Raw genomic sequence first — 21,178 nt, 5'->3', positions numbered from 1 at the left:
CACAACCTCCTCAGGTAAGGAGTTCCACAAGTTGACTGTGCGCTGCGTGAAGAAGAACTTCCTTTTATTTGTTTTAAACCTGCTGCCTATTAATTTCATTTGGTGACCCCTAGTTCTTGTATTATGGGAATAAGTAAATAACTTTTCCTTATCCACTTTCTCAACATCACTCATGATTTTATATACCTCTATCATGTCCCCCCTTAGTCTTCTCTTTTCCAAGCTGAAGAGTCCTAGCCTCTTTAATCTTTCCTCGTATGGGACCCTCTCCAAACCCCTAATCATTTTAGTTGCCCTTTTCTGAACCTTTTCTAGTGCTAGAATATCTTTTTTGAGGTGAGGAGACCACATCTGTACACAGTATTCGAGATGTGGGCGTACCATGGATTTATATAAGGGCAATAATATATTCTCAGTCTTATTCTCTATCCCCTTTTTAATGATTCCTAACATCCTGTTTGCTTTTTTGACCGCCTCTGCACACTGCGTGGACATCTTCAGAGAACTATCCACGATGACGCCAAGATCTTTTTCCTGACTCGTTGTAGCTAAATTAGCCCCCATCATGTTGTATGTATAGTTGGGGTTATTTTTTCCAATGTGCATTACTTTACATTTATCCACATTAAATTTCATTTGCCATTTTGTTGCCCAATCACTTAGTTTTGTGAGATCTTTTTGAAGTTCTTCACAATCTGCTTTGGTCTTAACTATCTTGAGCAGTTTAGTAACATCTGCAAACTTGGCCACCTCACTGTTTACCCCTTTCTCCAGATCATTTATGAATAAATTGAATAGGATTGGTCCGAGGACTGACCCTTGGGGAACACCACTAGTTACCCCTCTCCATTCTGAGAATTTACCATTAATTCCTACCCTTTGTTCCCTGTCTTTTAACCAGTTCTCAATCCATGAAAGGACCTTCCCTTTTATTCCATGGCAGCTTAATTTACGTAAGAGCCTTTGGTGAGGGACCTTGTCAAAGGCTTTCTGGAAATCCAAGTACTCTATGTCCACCGGATCCCCCTTGTCCACATGTTTGTTGGCCCCTTCAAAGAATTCTAATAGATTAGTAAGACACGATTTCCCTTTACAGAAACCATGTTGACTATTGCTCAAGAGTTTATGCTTTTCTAGGTGTCTGACAATTTTATTCTTTACTATTGTTTCAACTAATTTGCCCGGTATCGACGTTAGACTTACTGGCCTGTAATTGCCAGGATCACCCCTAGAGCCCTTTTTAAATATTGGCGTTACATTAGCTAACTTCCAGTCATTGGGTACCGAAGCCAATTTAAAGGACAGGTTACAAACCTTAGTTAATAGTTCCGCAACTTCACATTTGAGTTCTTTCAGAACTCGTGGGTGAATGCCATCTGGTCCCGGTGACTTGTTAATGTTGAGTTTATCAATTAATTCCAAAACCTCCTCTAGTGACACTTCAATCTGTGACAGTTCCTCAGATTTGTCACCTACAAAAGCCAGCTCAGGTTTGGGAATCTCCCTAACATCCTCAGCCATGAAGACTGAAGCAAAGAATCCATTTAGTTTCTCCGCAATGACTTTATCGTCTTTAAGCGCTCCTTTTGTATTTTGATCATCAAGGGGCCCCACTGGTTGTTTAGCAGGCTTCCTGCTTCTCATGTACTTAAAAAACATTTTATTACCACCTTTGGAGTTTTTGGCTAGCCGTTCTTCAAGTTAAACAAGTATGGGCTGGATGAATGGACTACACGGTGGATAAAGCTGGCTAGATCGTCGGGCTCAACGGGTAGTGATCAATGGCTCCATGTCTAGCTGGCAGCCGGTATCAAGCTGATTGCCCCAAGGGTCGGTCCTGGGGCCGGTTTTGTTCAATATCTTCATTAATGATCTGGAGGATGGCGTGGTCTGCACTCTCAGCAAGTTTGCAGATGACACTAAACTGGGAGGAGTGGTAGATACGCTGTAGGGTAGCAATAGGATACAGAGGGACACAGACAAATTAGAGGATTGGGCCAAAAGAAACCTGATGAGGTTCAACAGGGACAAGTGCAGAGTCCTGCACTTAAGACGGAAGAATCCCATGGACTGCTACAGACTAGGGACCAAATGGCTAGGCAGCAGTTCTGCAGAAAAAGACCTCGGGGTTACTGTGGATGAGAAGCTGGATATGAGTCAACAGTGTGCCCTTGCTGCCAAGAAGGCTAACAGCATTTTGGGCTGTATAAGTAGGGGCATTGCCAGCAGATCGAGGGACGTGATCATTCCGATCTATTCGACATTGGTGAGGCCTCATCTGGAGTACTGTGTCCAGTTTTGGGCCCCACACTACAAGAAGGATGTGGAAAAATTGGAAAGAGTCCAGTGGAGGGCAACAAAAATGATTAGGGGGCTGGAGCACATGACTTATGAGGAGAGCCTGAAGGAACTGGGATTGTTTAGTCTGCAGAAGAGAAGAATGAGGGGGGATTTGATAGCTGTTTTCAACTACCTGAAAGGGGGCTCCAGAGAGGATGGATCTAGACTGTTCTCAGTGGTACCAGATGACAGAACAAGGAGTAATGGTCTCAAGTTGCAGTGGGGGAGGTTTAGGTTGGATATTAGGAAAAACTTTTTCACTAGGAGGGTGGTGAAGCACTGGAATGGGTTACCTCCGGTGGTGGTGGAATCTCCTGCCTTAGAGGTTTTTAAGGTCAGGCTTGACAAAGCCCTGGCTGGGATGATTTAGTTGGGAATTGGTCCTGCTTTGAGCAGGGGGTTGGACTAAATGACAACCTGAGGTCCCTTCCAACCCTGATATTCTATGATTCTATGCCAAATACAGGAGCCAATATAAGTAGATGTAAGTTGCACCTTTTTCCAGCCCCCTCTGTGAGAGTTATCAACTAGCCTCTCATCTACTTCTAGTTGGATACGTAGGCCAAATGTAGAAGTGACTTGTAAGATGGTAAACAGTAGATTCCACTTAATGGCAATTCTGATGTTAGCAACTTCCAGTTAATGCATCCCAGCAAAATGTTGCCAATTCCATTCTCATTAACATCAATGTTAATGGGATTTGGATACTGGCAACGGCATGCCACTTATTAGCACCCCTCCCCACATCCCTTATTTTAAAGAAAGGCCCCACCGCAGGCAGATTTGTGAGGCTGCAGCCAGGAAAGGATGCGGTGGGACAGGCCTTCCCTGCTTGCAACTCCCCAAACCTGCCTGCTGCCAGTGCTCAGCCCATTCCAGTTCTTCCTTCTGGGGCTGCAGCCCAGCAAACCTCCCTGCACACAGGGACTGCACAGGCGGTAAGGGGCTATGGATAGGCGGGGAGGTTGTGGGCAGAGCAGTAACAGGGAGGGGAGCTGCATCCCAGATGTCAGCATGGCAGAGTACCTCTCCCTGTGCCTTGCCAGGCGACTGCATACCAGGAAGAAAGCACTGGGATGTGCTGATCCCTGACCCGTGGAGAGTGTAGGGGGAGGTATGGTGCAGCCTCACGAGCCCCTCAGCTCCCCATAGAAAGTCCCAACATCCAGACTGCAGCTGCCCTGCCAGAGTCAGGTTTGCATGGCTACATCCAGAAAAGGCATGTCCCAATGCCTTCTACCCTGGCTGCTGCCTTGCAAATCTGCCTTCTGCTTATTAGCAACTCTCTGATAATAGCAACTTTTTGCTGGCAGCCAAAGAGTTGCTAATAAGCGCAATCTACTATGCCACTTGAGCAAACAACTCCTTACACCCTCGTATTTTACCTGTTACACCCCTCTTTTCTGGGCTTTCCACACTAGTTATTGTACACCAACTCTGATTTCCTTAGATTGAGTGGGCCAAGATTCAAAAGTATAGGGTAAAAGCACACAAAAGACCAGATTTCACAGGGGGAGACCAGATTTCACAGTCCATGATGCATTTTCATGGCTGTGAATTTGGTAGGGTCCCAGATACAGGTAAAGCAGTATAAGTTACATGATGGTAAGCTGATGAGAGTCTAGATGAGTGAGTTGAGTAAGCTGAAGTAACTTGTACACTGAGAGGGCTAGAAGAGAATGTAAGTTAAGGAACTCTCCCTTTCCTTATGTATGTTTATCTTTTAGTGACAGCTGTGTTAGTCTGTATCAGCAAAAACTAGGAGTTTTTGTGGTACCTTAGGATACGTCTACATTACCTGCCGGACTGGCGGGTAGTGATCGATTTATCGCGTCTAGTGTAGACGTGATAAATCGATCCCCGATTGCTCTGCCGTCGATTCCTGTACTCCACCGTGGCGAGAGGCAGAAGCAGAGTCGATGGGGGAGTGGCGGCAGTCGACCCCGCGTCGTAAGGATGTGAGGTAAGTCGATCTAAGATACGTCGACTTCAGCTATGTAGAGCAATGTAGACCAGGCCTTAGAGAATAACAAATTTATTGGACATTAGCTTCCGTGGGCTATAACCCACTTCATCAGATGCATGGAGTGAAAAATACAGCAGGTAGGTATAAATATACAGCACATGGAAAAAATGGGAGTTGCCTTATCAAGTGCTAATGAGGCCAATTCAATCAGGGTGGATATGGCCCATTCCAGATTGACAGAGCCAGAAGGGTACCCAGAAGTCACCTACTACAGGACAGGCCCAACAAAGAAAGTAACAAAACGCCACTAGCCATCACCCAAAGCCCTCAACTAAAACCTCTCCAGCGCATCATCATTGATCTACAACCTATCCTGCAGGATGATCCCTCACTCTCACAGATCTTGGGAGCCAGGCTAGTCCTCGCTTACAGACAGACCCCCAAATACTCACCAGCAACTACACACCACACAACAGAAACACTAACCCGGGAGCCAATCCCTGCAACAAACCCCATTGCTAACTCTGTCCGCATATCTATTCAAGGGACAACATCATAGGACCTAACCACATCAGCCACCCCATCAGTGGCTCATTTACCTGCACATCTACCAATGTGATATATGCCATCATGTGCCAGCAATGCCCCTCTGCCATGTACATTGGCCAAACCGGACAGTCTCTACACAAAAGAATAAATGGACACAAATCAGACATCAAGAATTGTAACATTCAAAAACCAGTAGGAGAGCAGTTCAATCTCCCTGGACACTCAATAAAAGACTTAAAAGTGGCCATTCTTCAATGAAAAAACTTCAAAACCAGACTTCAACGAGAAACTGCAGAACTGGAATTAATTTGCGAAGTTGACACCATCAAATTAGGCCTGAATAAAGACCGGGAATGTCTGGGTCATTACAAAAAGTAATTTTCCTTCTGTTGATACTCAGACCTTCTTGTCAACTGTTGGGAATGGGCCACATCCACCCTGACTGAATTGGCCTAGTTAGCACTGACCCCCAACTTGGTAAGGCAATTCCCATCTTTTCACGTGCTGTATATTATTTATACCGACCTACTGTATTTTTCACTCCATGCATCTGATGAAGTTGGTTATAGCCCACAAAAGCTTATGCCCAAATAAATTTGTTAGTCTCTAAGGTGCCACAAGGACTCCTCATTATCTTTTAGTGTAATCCTTCCCATTTCACTGGAATTTGTAAAGAACTGTCCTAGTATTTAGCCAATTTCCCCTGGTTTATTTTTGTGATGTCTACCATACTCTTACTAGCCTTGCTTCGCTTACAATTAATTAAAACAAAAATGTAAGATTGACAATTTCTTCTGTACTTCACCTCCCCACCACAAAAAAACCACCATCCTCCTTTAACCAGTTCCTTCTGGGAAAGCCTGAGCAAACAGATGGGCTTTGCAGAATGACCTAAAGTCAAACTAAAGCTGTCAGACCAATAAAGGGAGGGAATTTAACTCTAGTCTAAACATGCCACTGAAAAAATTATGCCTCCAGAGTCTGTTTGAATCTGAGACATGTCAGCTCATGACCCTCATCAGAATTTCAACTGTCAGGGGAGTGCTGAGGAGACATGCAGTCTTTAATTGTTTGGGTCCTGGCCATCTTAAGGGGTCAAGATCAACACCTTGAACTGAAACGAGAAATGAAATGTTAGTGTCATCTTTGGAATATAGATACACAACTACACTACATTCTTCATTAGATGAAGTATGAATGTTCAAGGAAGCCCTAAGAAGAGAATGAGCAGAAGACCAGTTGTCCAAAGCCACTCTGATTCCCTCAAAGAAAATAAATTGTATCACCGCAGAGTAAGTCTATCAATCACTGCTGAAAAAGGAGCTATATCAACATCATAGATACTGTAGCAAAAGCAGCTGATGGATCTGATACACACACACTCTTTCTAGACAGCTGAAGTGATTTTTCCTAGATCCTTGGGGGGTCCCTCAAAATGTAATGGTTCTCTACAAAAGAGTGGTTCTAAAACTGGCATTAGGAGTTCTAGGGTTGAGTCCATCAATGACTCCTTACCAAATATGCTCAGTTACAAGTAAAAGAAGTGGCTTATTAACTCTCAGCCTTACAACAATCTGGTATCTGCAAGTCAAGCTGTGTTAGCTGGCTCATGAACCACCAGCTGTAAGATTCTGCAAGTCAGGCCTGGTCTACACTGGGGGATGGAGGGGTGGGAGGAGGGGGTTCTGTAGTTTCCACATCGGAGTGTTGCTCTTTTAAGATTTCTGAAAACATGCTCCACACCTCATCTCTCTCAGATTTTGGAAGGCACTTCAGATTCTTAAACCTTGGGTCAAGTGCTGTAGCTATCTTTAGAAATCTCACATTTGGTACCGTCTTTGCATTTTGTCAAATCTGCAGTAAAAGTGTTCTTAAATTGAACAATATGTGCTGGGTCGTCATCCGAGACTGCCATAAGACAAAATAAATGGCAGAATGCAGGTAAAACAGAGCAGGAGAAATACAATTCTCCCCCAAGGAGTTCAGTCACAAATTTAATTAGTGCATTATTTATTTTAAGAGCATAATCGACATGGAAGTATGTCCTCTGGAATGGTGGTGGAAGCATGAAAGGGCATACGAATGTTTAGCATACCTGGCACAGAAATACCTAGCAATGCCAGCTACAACACTGTCATGTGAACACCTGTTCTCATTTTCAGGTGACACTGTAAATAAGAAGTGGGCAACTATCTCCCATACATGTAAACAAACTTTTTTTGTCTTCGTGATTGGCTGAACAAGAAGTAGGACTGAGTGAGGGACTTACAGGCTCAAAGTTTTACATTGCTTTGTTTTTGAGTGCTCTTATGAAACAAAAAAAATCTACATTTGTAAGTTCAACTTTCAAGATAAAGAGATTGCATTACAGTACTTGTATGAGGTGAACTGAAAAATACTATTTCTCTTGTTTATCATTTTTACAGTGCAAATATCTGTAATAAAAAATAATATAAAATGAGCACTATACACTTTGTATTCTGTGTTGTAAATTGAAATCAAATGTTTGAAAATGTAGAAAAACATCCAAAATATTTATTAAATTTCAACTGGTAGTCTATTGTTTAACAATGATTAAAACTGAGATTAATCCCAATTAATTTCGATTAATCGACAGCCCTAATAAAAATGTATGACCCTAAAGTAAACAAGCCCTTGTGTACAGTAGAGGAGCTGACCTGTCAAGTCAGAAGTGCCATTTTTAACTAGTAACTTTTCAGTGTAGAACTACAATTTAAGGCACTGAACACAGCAACCAGGTCACCCTCCATTACCTCCCTTCCCCCAAGAGTAAACCTGTAAGGAAATGCCATGAATCACTTTTATATCTAGTCCCTAAATAATGCCTGTTGCTGTTCTTCAATTATTAACTATTTGCATAGAAATAGCACCTAGGACCTCAGTTAGGGCTCCTTTCAGCTAGATGCTGCACATACAAAAAGCCAATCCCTGCTCCAAAGAGCTTACCATCTAAGAAAAAGGCAAGAGACAGACGCTGTACTCAGAATCTGAATGCCTTACCTGCACTGCCACATTCTGCTTTCCTGCCTCCTGCATCTTCTCCAAGCTGCATTTCTTGGTTTCATTCTTTCTCTTGTTGTCTTTCTTTCCATCATTTTTAGTAGCTGTTATTCCTTTGCTATAGTCCCTTCTTTCCCTACCCACATCTTTAGGTGGATAGATTCGCCCTTGCTCTCGGTTTACCTCTCGTGGTTTAATGTTCTCTTTGAATGTGACCATTGGTTTCTCCCCGGTGTCACAGTTGCTAAGATTTCTGCCAGTGGACAGAACTGATTTGAGTCCTGGGCTCCCATCTGTAGACAGTGGCTCTGTAATGGATGTTTCTTGTAGGACGAGACTCTCTTTGGCTTCACTAGGGTCCTCTAGTAACAACTCCGGGATTTCTGTCAAAAACAACAGTTTTCCTACTTCGTTTTCACACTGAATCAGCCTAAAAAAAGAAAAAAGGTACTGAATAGCATGTAGTAGTCGTTTTAACCATGTAACCCATCTTCCCAAACTATAATAATGGCATGACATACACAACGAGCCCGCACACAAACCCCTCAGCCTCAGTACTAACTCTATAACACAAATTACATTATACCTTCCAGGCCAATGACACTCTTCAATATGCACACCCATCCATCATTACCCAGTCTCTACCACTTCACATACTATTGCCAGTATTGTTATTTAATTGTACCACTGTAGTACTCAGAGGTCCCATTGTACTAGATGCTTTACCACCATGTAGGAAGATACAATCCCTGCCCCAAACAGGTACATCTAAGAAACTGTGTATTCTCCACTAATTACAAGTTTCCCGAATGTCTATTATCAGCACCATGCATTCGTGCAGTGTTTTTTGGTCACTACCACAGTACAGAATATTTACTTACATATGTAGTGTTCTACAATACACTAAGGCAACATATCAACATTTCCACTCAAAATGGTTAAATCTCTGGCACCTGTCAATACGACTACACTTTACAGCAAGAACAATATACAACAGGAGCGAGAGAGAGCACCAGCAGCTGCACAGATACCTTGGCTGGTTGTCAGCAATCCATTTTCCTGTGAAGATCAGTCGTTGCTGCCGTACCCGTCGCTGCTGCCCTTCTTTGTCTCCTGTAATCCCCTGGTGGCCTTTGGAGAAATCCAAGTTCCTAATGTTGACGTAAACAAAGAATGGAAAATAAAATTAATCTCAGTTACCTCTTGTACCATAAAGGCAAACGAAGGCTTTCAAAAAAGACGATGAATTGTACAGAAAGCTATTGCAGGTTTCATTTTCAGCAGGGTTTAAAAAACTAAATGCAGTTATAGAGATCTGAATTGCATTTTCAGTTGTATTACTTTAATAAAGAAGATCTACATTAAGCAAGTAAGTTAGTGATGTCAAGTCCTTTATGACATGACAAAAGGGTGCATGATATTAGGAAAAACCGTCATATTTATTAAGACCACAAGCATAAAGGTTAACAGTAAGCGATTGGATTTAATAATTTTTCATAAAGTGTTTGTTTAAACCAAGTGTTTGTTTAAACCAACATTTCCCCCTCACTAGCCATCTCCTCCCGGCTCCTGTAGTGAAGTCATAGTGCTATTAGCTCTGATGCTATGGAAATTATGCATATGTCAGGCATAGGAGAACTACTTTGCTACAGGATCAAACTGAAGAACAAGTTAGGCTCAGAGGGAGAAAATCCCACAACACTTCAACAGCAGCAAAGGAAACAAAAGGGCCAAGTAGTTTTTTTCATATAAATATATTCCTTTCCCAAGTTCTCAGTGTGAGTTCTCCTTTAAGATCATCACTGTTTCCGAAGCTGGATTGAAGGCTATTGAAGGAAAAATGCAAAAAGGAAAATTTAAAAATTAAAACCAGAAAAAAAGAATCCCATCCATGTTACAAGTTTTAATATGTTTTTATATACAAATGTGTTAAAAAAAAAAAGAAAGAAAAACTTTCCCTTCCTCAAAAATTTTACTCCTGTCTGATACTGGACATGGACTCCAGTTCATCATGAAACTAGAGAGATTGGAGTCCTGCACGCAGACCACTTTTTACTTATTAAAATTGTTTGTAAGGAGATCTACATTCATCTGTACTTGCTGTGAAAATAGGGTTAGTGCAGAATGTCAGTATCTCCCTACCACAAAGTCTTCATCTCAGTACTTCACCACCAGTATGGGTAAAGCATCTTTCAGCTGCCACTCACCTGAATGAGGGTCTCAGAGCCAAGAATCCCTGCAACTCAAATTCCTCTGGAAGCGGGGTAGCTGGTGAACAATCAGACAGGAAAGAATATCAGTAAACAAAGCCTGAAATATGCTGCACCAGTAAGGTTATGGACATCCAGTCACCCAAACAGTACAACTCACACTACTAGATAAATTCTGTACTGCTCACGCTGTGGGATCTATAGGCAGTGAAGGATAGATAAAATGAAATACAATATTCTCAGCACAGGAAAGAGCAGTTTGTAAAATATTCACATTCTAAGTGTACTAATACTGGAAGGTGCTTTATTCTACTTTCATATCCAACCATGACACCCCAATACCAATGATGCTAGAGACACTTCCGCCGCCCCCCCCACCTCCCTTTCACACAACACAGTCTAAGGGCATCCTTACCATTAGTGCTGGAAAGATCTTCCTCATGGGGCTGGAAGCTGTTTAGCAGAGAAATCAGCCATGGCCAAATGCTAGAAATCAAAATAAGATAGTTTCCACTTGTCATGGTATGTCTGAACTGGAATTCTACTGATTGTACCAATTAAATATGGAGACCTATGACAGAGCTGAAATCCAACTCAGTGTTATCCATTCTTGGAAGCAGTTGGGCTATCAAGATTTTTCCAACCCTCCCTTACTGCAAAATTCTTTCAAAAGGCAGTATAAGATAACTAGAGAACCCAGTTTCTTGTCTCCAAATTCTGGAAGTATGACAAGTGCATGTACCAGCTAGAGAGAAACAAATCACAGACGTCACTTGATTTTAAAGTATTATACTAGGGGAATGAGTTCACAGCATTTGTTTGTAGTTCGTACTTTCCAATTCAAAGCTGACTCTTTTCAAGAAAACGTATCTGAAAATCAGTTCAAAGACAAAATGCTTCTGTAAGATATAGTTAGGGTTGAGCAGACTCAGTACTTCTAAAAACCTTAACAGAATATTGTAGTTCTAGAAGTAGATGTTGGAACACCAGAAAGTCCTAAGTTCAGGTTGGATTTAAGTTGAACACTGAACTACCTTCACTCTACATGCATGCCCTGCTAAAGCTGGTGCAATGACTGGAAATACTGTGCATAGACACCGCTCTGTTTCAATTTCAAATCTGAGCACTACTCTATGGGGCACGTATAAGGTGAGGCAATTGTTTGAGAATGAAATAAAGTCCTTTGATTCTACAACAGAGGGGGAAATAGTGGATATCTATGGATAGTCAGGTCTTGTTAATAAAAGTGTAGTGAGGTACACAAGTGTGGGCATATGGGTGCCATGGCTACAGCGAGATGGAAGGGTTGGACTGATTCAGCACTCTGTGGTATGTCTTTATTCTCTGGGGCCCCAACTGTTTTTGTAGATTTTTTTTTAAAATAAGTGAAAGCATAAGTTGGCAAATAATCTTTCAAATGTGAAGCTGTCTCTGCAGACAGTCTGAAAATAGCTTGAATAGAGATGTGAAATACTCCATTATCTCAATAGTGTGTTAACATTTAATTGCCATCAACAGGCTTAAAATCAATCACTGATAACCATTTTGCTACTTGTTTTGCAAGCACATGGTACTCTGAATGGAGCACAGTACTATTACACTGCCCAACCCTCCAAATCTGACTCATGGTGAGATATAAAAATATACAGTAGTGGTGGAAATGGAAGAATGCGGAGAAAAGTTCTGATGGGTAAGACACAGGCATATCCCAGGAGGATGAATTCTAGTTGGGTCTGTGGCTAAACAGATGACTTCTATGTAGCAAATATAGTCTGCATTTGTGCTAGTGTATGGCTGCTTTTGTAGAGCTTAGGGCAGAGGTGGCCAAATTTACTGACCCTCTGAGCCATATACGACAATCTTCAGAAGTTTGAGAGCCATGGCACACCTAGACGGGGCTTGGTGCTTCAACCATGCTCCTGCTGAAGCCCTGAGACCCCTCTCCTCACTGGACAGAAGCCTCTACCCTACCACCCTGCTGCAAGGCAGACGGCCTAAGCTGCTCCCCCAGAGTCTGGTAGGTGGAGAATTGGGGGGGAATGGAGCTCCACGAGCCACACCTTACTAGTAAAAGAGCCGACTGTGGCTCACAAGCCACAGTTTGGCCACCCCGGCATAGGGTTTGTAAGAAATGTATGAAATTTTAAAACATCCTAATAAATTTAGCACATTAAAATACAGTGTAAGGATTTGTCAAAGTTTGTGAATTTCCTCAGTCTTATTTTAAAATACTGATTGTGAAAATTCTCTATATTATTTTCTTCCAGCTACACTGTCCTATAGTTATAGGAGAGAAGCAAGAGTGATGCATTTAAATTCAGTGAAACAATACAGGTTGAAATGAAGACCAGATAAATCAAGAATTACTCAGAGAAGCCTACCCTCCTTTAACCAGAATGGTCCAGGTAAAGGAGCTTACAAAACACCATTAGCTATACTGACAGAGCCTACAGCCACCTTGAACTTGAGCAGATTGGTTAACAGAGCTTGCAAGCTCTGTTATCATAGAAGAATTTAGTGACTCCAGCAGTTACTTGCTGAGGGTTAAAAAACCTGAATAGCCTGTAAACACACATCCTGCAGCATGGACTCCTGCAGTAGCCATATTGGAAATAACCTGCATTCTGATCCCACCTCACGTTTCACAATCCACCTCTCACCCCTACAACTGAGCTCAAGGAATTCTTAAAACTCGGTCTCTGCAAGCATGGCTCTGGCCTGGAGACTCCTTCCAGTTGTATGGCTCCTCTCATAGACAAACACGTACAAACTGGGAGAGGAAGAGGAGTTAGTGTCTTTTCACTGCCAGTGCTAACTACCAAGTACAGTGTGCGCCAAAAGTGCAAGGGGCTGGCACCAGTAAAAGAAAGACAAGTTACGTGTCAGATGAAGGAAGAAGTATTTCCTACTATATTCGAGGCAGTTTCACCAAACAACCCCCAAGTTTTATTGCCTCAAGGTAGTGAGGCGGGGAGCAGAGATTAAAGAACACTAGTCCATTTTGAATTTTCATTGTGCCTAATTTGTCAGGGTCCCACAGGACTTAAACTTTACAAGAGTACCAATAATATTTATATTGCAGTTCACTTGCCTCCTGTGACATCTAATCTCCCCTTCCCTCTGGCAGTCAATGCCTTGGATTAACATTGATATCCTGTAGTAACTGGCATCAGTTCAGTGAAAGCAATAGGCATTCTATGTCAAAGGCATGCTCAGAGCTCTCAGAATGAATCTGGCCTTTTTCAGTAAATCTTAGTCATTATCTAACAAATGATGGACTGAAACACATAAACATGTATCCTGAAGGTAGGTCAGCGACTTTTCCTGAATGGCTACTGAGATTGGTGGATGTAAAAATGTTGATTTTGTAAGTCCATCAAATCCTCTTAGATTTAAACTAAGTAACAAACCCTCATTCTGCTTGTCTGGTAGGGCGTGAGGGGGATAGAGGTGGAGTGTAGCAGGGTGGACCCCTGCTCTTGCCCTGAAGGGGTTAAAAACAGCCCTGGGAGGGGCTGTGGCTGGAGAAAGCAGGATTTAGGATGGGGCAAGAAGCCTGGGCTGATTTGGGAAAGTAGGCTCAGCTGTGGCCATGCTCCAATCAGGCCCAGCTGGCCCCTATAAGAGGCTGTAAGCCAGAAGCCAAGACAGACTCTCTCTAGCTATAGAGGGAGATGGGCCTGGCTGCAAGGAGCTGGACATAAGGTGCCTGAGTGAAGCAGGGCTGGGGAGCTCTCGCCTGGAAAGTACTGGAGGTTGCAGAGGGCAGCCCAGGGGTAGGCCAAGGCAGCAGGTCCAAACCCTCCTTGCCAGTGATGAGTAGGCTGATACTGCCGTCTGCCCCAGGGGTGTGGGACTAGACAATGACTGGCAGTAGCCATATACTGAGGCAAGGTGGGGATAGAGGGTGGGGGTTCCCTGGGGAGGGGAGACCCTGAGAGAAAGGGGTTACTGCTAGGGGGCAGCACCCCATGTAAAAGGGCACCGGGTCCAGGGAGGGACACGGGGCCCAGAGGACAGGCGGATCACCAGCCTGCAGAGGGTGCTCCAGAGCTGAATCAAGCTAATTCCCGGAAGTCACCAGCAGGAGGTGCCGCAGGGGTGAGTCCGCTCGCCTACATGGAGTATAAATATCATCAGTCTAGCTCTCATCCATGATACTTTCAACGTGCCTTTTGAAATAAATTAATAAAATCTTTACTAACAGTAGATCTCTGCTTTAGCTATTTTGGAGTCTGGTATGTGAGTAAAATGTTAACAAATAAACAAACAAAAACAAAAAACACTTAGGAGGCCTACTTAAAATAGTTTCCAAAGTGCACTGGCTGCTGTCTTCAGGCAACAGATAGAGGTGGCCAGGAACCAGATTTTGAAGAACCACACACTAGAATTGATATATTTTTATGAATATTTCTTTTCCTATCTGGGATTAAAGATTCCTGCCTTGGGGTAAAATGGTTTCAGCAGAAGAAAAATCTGTATCAGCCATTTAAAGTAAGATCAATTATCCACAGGAAAAGGAACATAAACCTTAAGGGTTGGGAACTTGTGTATTTCTGCATTTTTCAGAGTACAGAAAATTCTAAATCTGCATGTTAAAGTACAAAGATTATTTCCCCACTGAGTCCAAGAATAAGTATAGTTAAGACCGATGGAGATGTTTTAAAATAAATAGGACAGGGATACTTGCAGCCTTACTATATAATAGGAAGGCCTCAGAAGTATGAGTAGGATAGTGGTTCTCAACCTTTTTCATTTGTGGACCCCTTTGGACATTTCTAATGGAGGTGCGGACGCCTTTGGAAATCTATTGTCTGTATATACAGTTGAATTCTGTTCAGTCAGTTTTCAGTGCAAGTCTTTCATGGACCCCTTAGACATAATCCGCAGACCACAGGTTGAGAACCACTGCACTAGAGTGTTACAGAGATGGAGGGACACAACATATATTTCAGGAGAACCAATGAAGGGAAAAAAGGCAAAAGTGTTTTTTTATCCTAAAGGAAGCTTTTTGTTCTTAGCAGTACTGTGAGAAAAACTTTAAAGAGACATGGTCAGCTTGAATTTTTTAAAAATTACAAATTTATTAAAATCCTAGGATACAGGACTTTAACAGAATGTCTATTTAATTCTTTTTAAAATATTGTATGAGAGTTTGTTCCCTGTTGATATGAGTTTTCAGCAAAGAGTAACTGACTACAAAGAGTTGTCAAATGCACAACTTGAACTAGAGAGAGAAAAAATAGTTATTTCACCAAGTTTTCAGTTATATTAATCTTAGCTGTTGCTTGCAACTAACGAAAGTATAACAATCAGACTGGCATGATCAAGTTGAGCCCTTCACTACGAGAATAGGAGCATGTAGACAAATTGAGCGAAAGTGAGGGATTTTTAAGTAGGGCTCTGTGTCCTACCTTCTCGCAGCAGAATTCAGAACTTTTTATTTTGAGGGGAAAAAAGGAATAGTACACATTCATCTGTTCTGAGGGAAGGAGGGGAAAAGATCAAGTCTGATGGATGAAGGAAGTATCCAAACAGGGAAAAATTTTTTACTATCAAAGATGATTTTGAAAGAATGAATTACTTACCTTACAGTAAGTATGGTTGTTAGAGATATGTTGTCAAAATGGATTCCACTCCTGGTGCTCATGTGCACATGATTGGACTCTTTTGGCCAGCAGTGTTCGTTGGGGCTGTGCTTGTCCCCTACATGCTCATATACCCTCACCCAAAGGCATGAACAGCAGAGCAGACCCAAGTGTCCCTGAGTTCCTTCACCAGTTCAGAGCCCTAGAGGAGTAGGACTCCTAAGGCCTGGTCTACACTAGGCGTTTAAATCGGTTTTAGGAGCGTAAAACCGATTTAACGCCACAACCGTCCACACTAGGAGGCACCTTATATCGATTTTAATGGCTCTTTAAACCGGTTTCTGTACTCCTCCCTAACGAGAGGAGTAACGCCAGTATCGGTATTAACATATCGGATTAGGGTTAGTGTGGACGCTGATCGACGGTATTGGCCTCCGGGAGCTATCCCACAGTGCACCAGTGACCGCTCTGGACCGCAATCTGAACTCGGATGCAGTGGTCAGGTCAACAGGAAAAGCCCCGCGAACTTTTGAATATTTCCTGTTTGCCCAGCGTGGAGCTCCGATCAGCACGGGTGGCGATGCAGTCCGAAATCAAATTAAAAAAAGAGCTCCCGCATGGACCATGCGGATGTGATCGCTGTAAGGGCAGGCAAATCCGTTCTATCAGCGCTCCGTTACAGAAGATGAAATTCAGAATCCTTTTTTAAAAATCTCCAGACAGACGCCATAGCAGGGACTCAGCGCACTGCAGCGTGACAAGCGTAACGGAAAGCCAAAGAATCAAATGGACGCTCATGGACTGGAGGACTGAAGCTATCCCACAGTTCCTGCAGCCTCCGAAAATTATTTGCATTCTTGGCTGAGCTCCAAATGCTTCTAGGGTCAAACACACTGTCCGCGGGTCAGGGCATAGCTTGGCAATCTACTCACCCACCCCCCACCCCCCCCAGAAGCGAAAGGTAAAACAATCCTCTGACTCTTTTACATGTCACCCTATCTTTACTGAATGCTGCAGATAGACGCGATAGTGCAGCACTCAACACCAACATCCTTGCTCCCCGCCATGGGCGGCTGATGGTACAATATGATGGAAATCCATCCTCATCATCAGCATCAGCTGATCGTGCAAAAAGCTGGAAATCCATCCTCATGATCAGCTTCAGCTGATGGTACAAAAGGACTGGTAACCGTCCTCGTCATCAGCCTATTGGCCCTAATTTTTTCTGGTGGATGGATGATGCAATATGGCTGGTAACCATCCTCATCATAGCAACAGGGGGCTGAGCTCCATCAGCCCCCACCCTTCATGTGTAAAGAAAAGATTCAGTTGCCCCTGGACTAGCAGTGGAATGCTGGGCTTCTCTCCTACACACTGCTTAATGTCCTGTCTGGACTATCATAGCAGCTGGAGGCTGCCTTCCACTCATTTCTCACTAACAAGTCAGTGTGTCTTATTCCTGCATTCTTTATTAATTCATCACACAAGTGGGGGGACAATGCTACGGTAGCCAAGAAAGGCTGGGGGAAGAACGGAATCAACAGGTGGGGTTGTTACAGGAGCACCCCCTGTGAATAGCATACAGATAATTTCTGCAGGCTCTGACACAGAGCAGCTGTGCTCTCTGGTTCTATGATACGGTGGTTCTCTAGCACACTTGCCTATATTAGGCAGCACTGATTCTATTTTTAGATACCAAAAAGGAGGGATTGACTCAGGGAGTCATTCCCAATTTTGCTTTTGCGCCCTGGCTGATCGGCCAGGGGCACTTATGACAGCAGCTAATGGTACAAAACGATGGAAGGTGCAATATGGCTAGTAACCAATCTTGGCTTTTGCGCCTGGCTGATTGGCCAGGGCACTAGCAGCAAATGGTACAAAAGGACTGGTAGCCATGATCATCCTCAGTTCCAATTTATGGAAGGGTTTGGATGGTGCAATATGGCTAGTAACCATCTCTGCTGTCATGCAAAAGCAAAAGCATGCTTCTGTGTAGCGCTGCTGAATCGCCTCTGTGAGCGGCATCTAGTACACATACGGTGAGAGTCACAAACGGCAAAACAAGCTCCATGATTGCCATGCTATGGCATCTGCCAGGGCAATCCAGGGGAAAAAGTCGCGAAATGCTTGTCTGCCGTTGCTTTCCCAGACGAAGGAGTGACTGACGACATTTACCCAGAACCACCCGCGACAATGATTTTTGCCCCATCAGGCACTGGGATCTCAACCCGGAAGTTCCAAGGGGCGGGGGAGGCTGCGGGAACTATGGGATAGCTAGGGAATAGCTACCCACAGTGCAACGCTCCAGAAATCGACGCTAGCCACGGACCATGGACGCACACCACCGATTTAATGTGTTTAGTGTAGCCGCGCGCACTCGATTTTATAAAATCTGTTTTACAAAACCGGTTTATGCAAATTCGGAATAGTCCCGTAGTGTAGACGTACCCTCCATAGTAGTGGGGAAGGAGTGCAGGTCATGGTGGACAACACATCTCGAAGATGTCATGTAAGTTACTGTAATGTAAGTAACCATTCTCTCTTCTTTGAGTGACTGTCCACATGAATTCTACTCTAGGTGACAGACAGTAGTTGTCTGTTAGCTTGGATGTGGGTACTAGGAGTCCTACTCGAACAATGAATGGAGAATAGCCCTAAAATAAGCAGCATCTGATCTGGAAGCCTCTACCAAAGAATAATGTCTTGTAAATGAGTGAACCATGCATGCAGCCCACCATACAAACTTCAGGAACAGTTAGAGGATACCTGATGTCTAGCAGAATGAGCTCTAATGCAGCTAGGTGGATCTAACTCACTCATAATATGTTGAAGACTAGCTAAGAATCTCAGAGGATAGTGCCTAACCCTTCACTCATTTTCTCTACGAAGGCCACAGTTTAGGTATGTCCTAAAATATTTTTGTCCTGTTCAGGTAGTCTTACAATCTCTTTAATACATCAAGTGTATGAAATTTAGTTTCCCCTGAGACTGAGTGAGGCTTGGGGAAGAAAACAAAGATAAATAAATGTATACACACAAACATTTTAAAACAAATGTGGGCAGGAACTTGGGATGAGACCTGAGAGTGACCCTTTCCTTATGAAACAGTGTAAGGAAGCCCTGTCCTGAGGGCCTGAATCTCTACTACCCTTCAAACAGATGTAATGGCTACTAGAAAGGCAGTCTTCATAGCTAGGTGGCAGAGGGAAGACATTACTAAGCACTCAAAGGAGGAGATCCATCAACCTTTCAATGTTATAGAGGTCCTAAAAAGGGAGAGACTATGTTGCACAGGACAGACAAAGTGATTTGGGGCTCCACAGAGAGGTTCCAGATCTGAATACTGGAACTCCTTGGCCCATGCAGGGGCTATCACAATTGATCCAACATCTTGCCTCTGTTTTCTCAGGTCCTTCAAGGATATTAGGAGAAAGCATACATTAGTCTCAGTATCCAGGGGATGAGAAAGGAATCGGACAGAGCCCAGAATAGAGCAGAACACTTGGCATTTCTTTTCTGACCTGTGGCAAATAGGTCAATGGATGGGTATCTCCACTTGCAAAAAAAGTGCTCTGAAACACTGGGTCCTTGACTGACCACTTGTGATGGTCTGAGAACTGCTTGCTGAGGTGATCTTCTAGCAAGTTCTGAATGCTTGGATGATGCAGGGCCAGTGACATCAGTGGGTAAGGAATAGAGCTGAATGCTCTCTTGTGCAGATGACCTAGCTCCTCCTTTACTGCTGACATAATGTATAACTGTGGTGGTGTTTGTTAGCACTTGGACTGTGAATCCCAGGAGTAGAGGCAAGAATGCTTTGCATGCCAGGCAAATGGCTCTGAATTCCAGGACATTTATGTGCAGACAAACTTCTTGAGAGGACCACAGGCCTGGTGTTTGAAGGTGACTTACCTGAACCCTCCACATCCCTCAATGGAGCCATCTGTCCCCGGAGTCTTGGTAGGTAGAGGTGCAGCAAAGAGTACTTCCTTGTACACCTGAAGTGGGTCCTTCCACTAGTTTAATGAGGATAGGACTTCTTGTGGGACCATGATCATCAGATCCATGAGGTATCTGCTGAATGTGGATTTTTCTTTGTTGACTTTGAGCTTTAGTGTGGCAAAAAACTTTAAGGTTATTTGAACTGCACTGGCCACCTGCTGTGCTGAACGTCCTCAGATCAACCCTTCAACGGGATATGAATAAACTCCTCCCTTGTTTCTGTAAATGAGCTGCTATGACTACCAGGTACTTAGTGAACACCCTCAATGCGGAGAAAATCTAAAGGACAGAACCTTGGTAATGAGATGTTCCTACTGAGGAATCTGAGGGATTTCCTGTGAGCCAGGTGTATATTGTTGAGACACCAAAAATCTAGAATGGGCTGCCAACCCTCTTTCTTTAGAAAGAATAAATAAGGAGAATTAAAAACCCCAGCTGCCCCTGAATTCTAAATCTCCCCCCGCATCTTGGAGTAGTGGAAGAATCCACCCTCTTGCTTCAAGCATATCTTGAGAGGGGTTCCTGAAGGAGGACAGGGAAGTTGACTGGGGAGTAGGAAGAAAATGGAATTGTATGCCATACCAGTTGCTGACAATCTCTCAGACCCACTTCATACCCCCAATGTGTCCAGCAGGGCTATGACTGATAAGCATTTGGATACTGAATCGGTGGACACAGGAGAATACCAGGGACCCATACACTCTCCTGCTCAAAGATAAATCTTTGGAGTCCATCCCTGAGTCCCATTGTAGCTGGCTAGGGGAAGTATACCATATTGATGTCTTAACTGCTGTATGCAGTACCATGATTTAGGTGGCCAAAAGTCTAGTTTGCACTGCTGGAGGGGAATCCAGTACCATCCCAGCAAGGGTAATTCAGTATCAGGTCCACAGACAGGTCACTCACAGTGCCAAAAAGACCACAGGTTTCAGAGTGGTAGCCGTGTTACTCTGTATCATCAAAAAACAACGAGGAGTCGTGATGGCACTTTAGAGACTAACAAATTTATTTGGGCATAAGCTTTTGTGGGCTAGAACCCACTTCATCGGATTTTGAGGGGAAATGAAGTGAAAAATACAGGAGCCTGTATAAATACATGAAAGGATGGGGGTTGCTTTACCAAGTGTGAGGTCAGTCTAATGAGATAAATCAATTAACAGCAGGATACCAAGTGAGAAAAAATAACTTCTGAAGTGGTAAGAGAGTGGCCCATTACAGACAGTTGACAGGAAGGTGTGACTAACAGTAGGGAGAAATTAGTATTGGGGAAATTAAGATTAGGTTTTGTCATGATCCAACCACTCCCAGTCTTTATTCAGGCCTAATCTGGTGGTATCCAGTTTGCAAATTAATTCCAGTTCTGCAGCTTCATGTTGGAGTCTGGTTTTAAAGTTTTTTTGTTGAAGAATTGCCACTTTTAGGTCTGTTACTGAGTGACCAGAGAGACTGAAGTGTTCTTCTACTGGTTTTTGAATGTTATGATTCCTGATGTCAGATTTGTG

At 43.3% G+C, this 21,178-nt stretch overlaps 1 protein-coding gene across 5 annotated transcripts in view; it reads right to left on the bottom strand.

Moving 5' to 3' along the window:
* The window catches only part of SMG7 (SMG7 nonsense mediated mRNA decay factor), a 102,355-nt gene that overhangs the window by 21,648 nt on the left and 59,529 nt on the right, over positions 1 to 21,178 (bottom strand). For all 5 annotated transcript variants that reach the window (XM_039483754.1, XM_039483756.1, XM_039483753.1 and 2 more), the window contains 4 exons: positions 10,502 to 10,572; positions 10,084 to 10,144; positions 8,908 to 9,027; positions 7,877 to 8,306 (listed from right to left, as the gene is read on the bottom strand). In XM_039483754.1, the coding sequence (XP_039339688.1) occupies positions 7,877 to 8,306; positions 8,908 to 9,027; positions 10,084 to 10,144; positions 10,502 to 10,572 (682 nt within the window). The remainder of the gene's footprint in view (positions 1 to 7,876; positions 8,307 to 8,907; positions 9,028 to 10,083; positions 10,145 to 10,501; positions 10,573 to 21,178) is intronic.

Source organism: Mauremys reevesii, linkage group 8, assembly GCF_016161935.1.
Source record: "Mauremys reevesii isolate NIE-2019 linkage group 8, ASM1616193v1, whole genome shotgun sequence".
Taxonomy (NCBI): domain Eukaryota; kingdom Metazoa; phylum Chordata; order Testudines; family Geoemydidae; genus Mauremys; species Mauremys reevesii.
The sequence above is the reverse complement of the archived record's forward strand: the minus strand, read 5'-3'. Positions and strand labels throughout refer to the sequence as shown.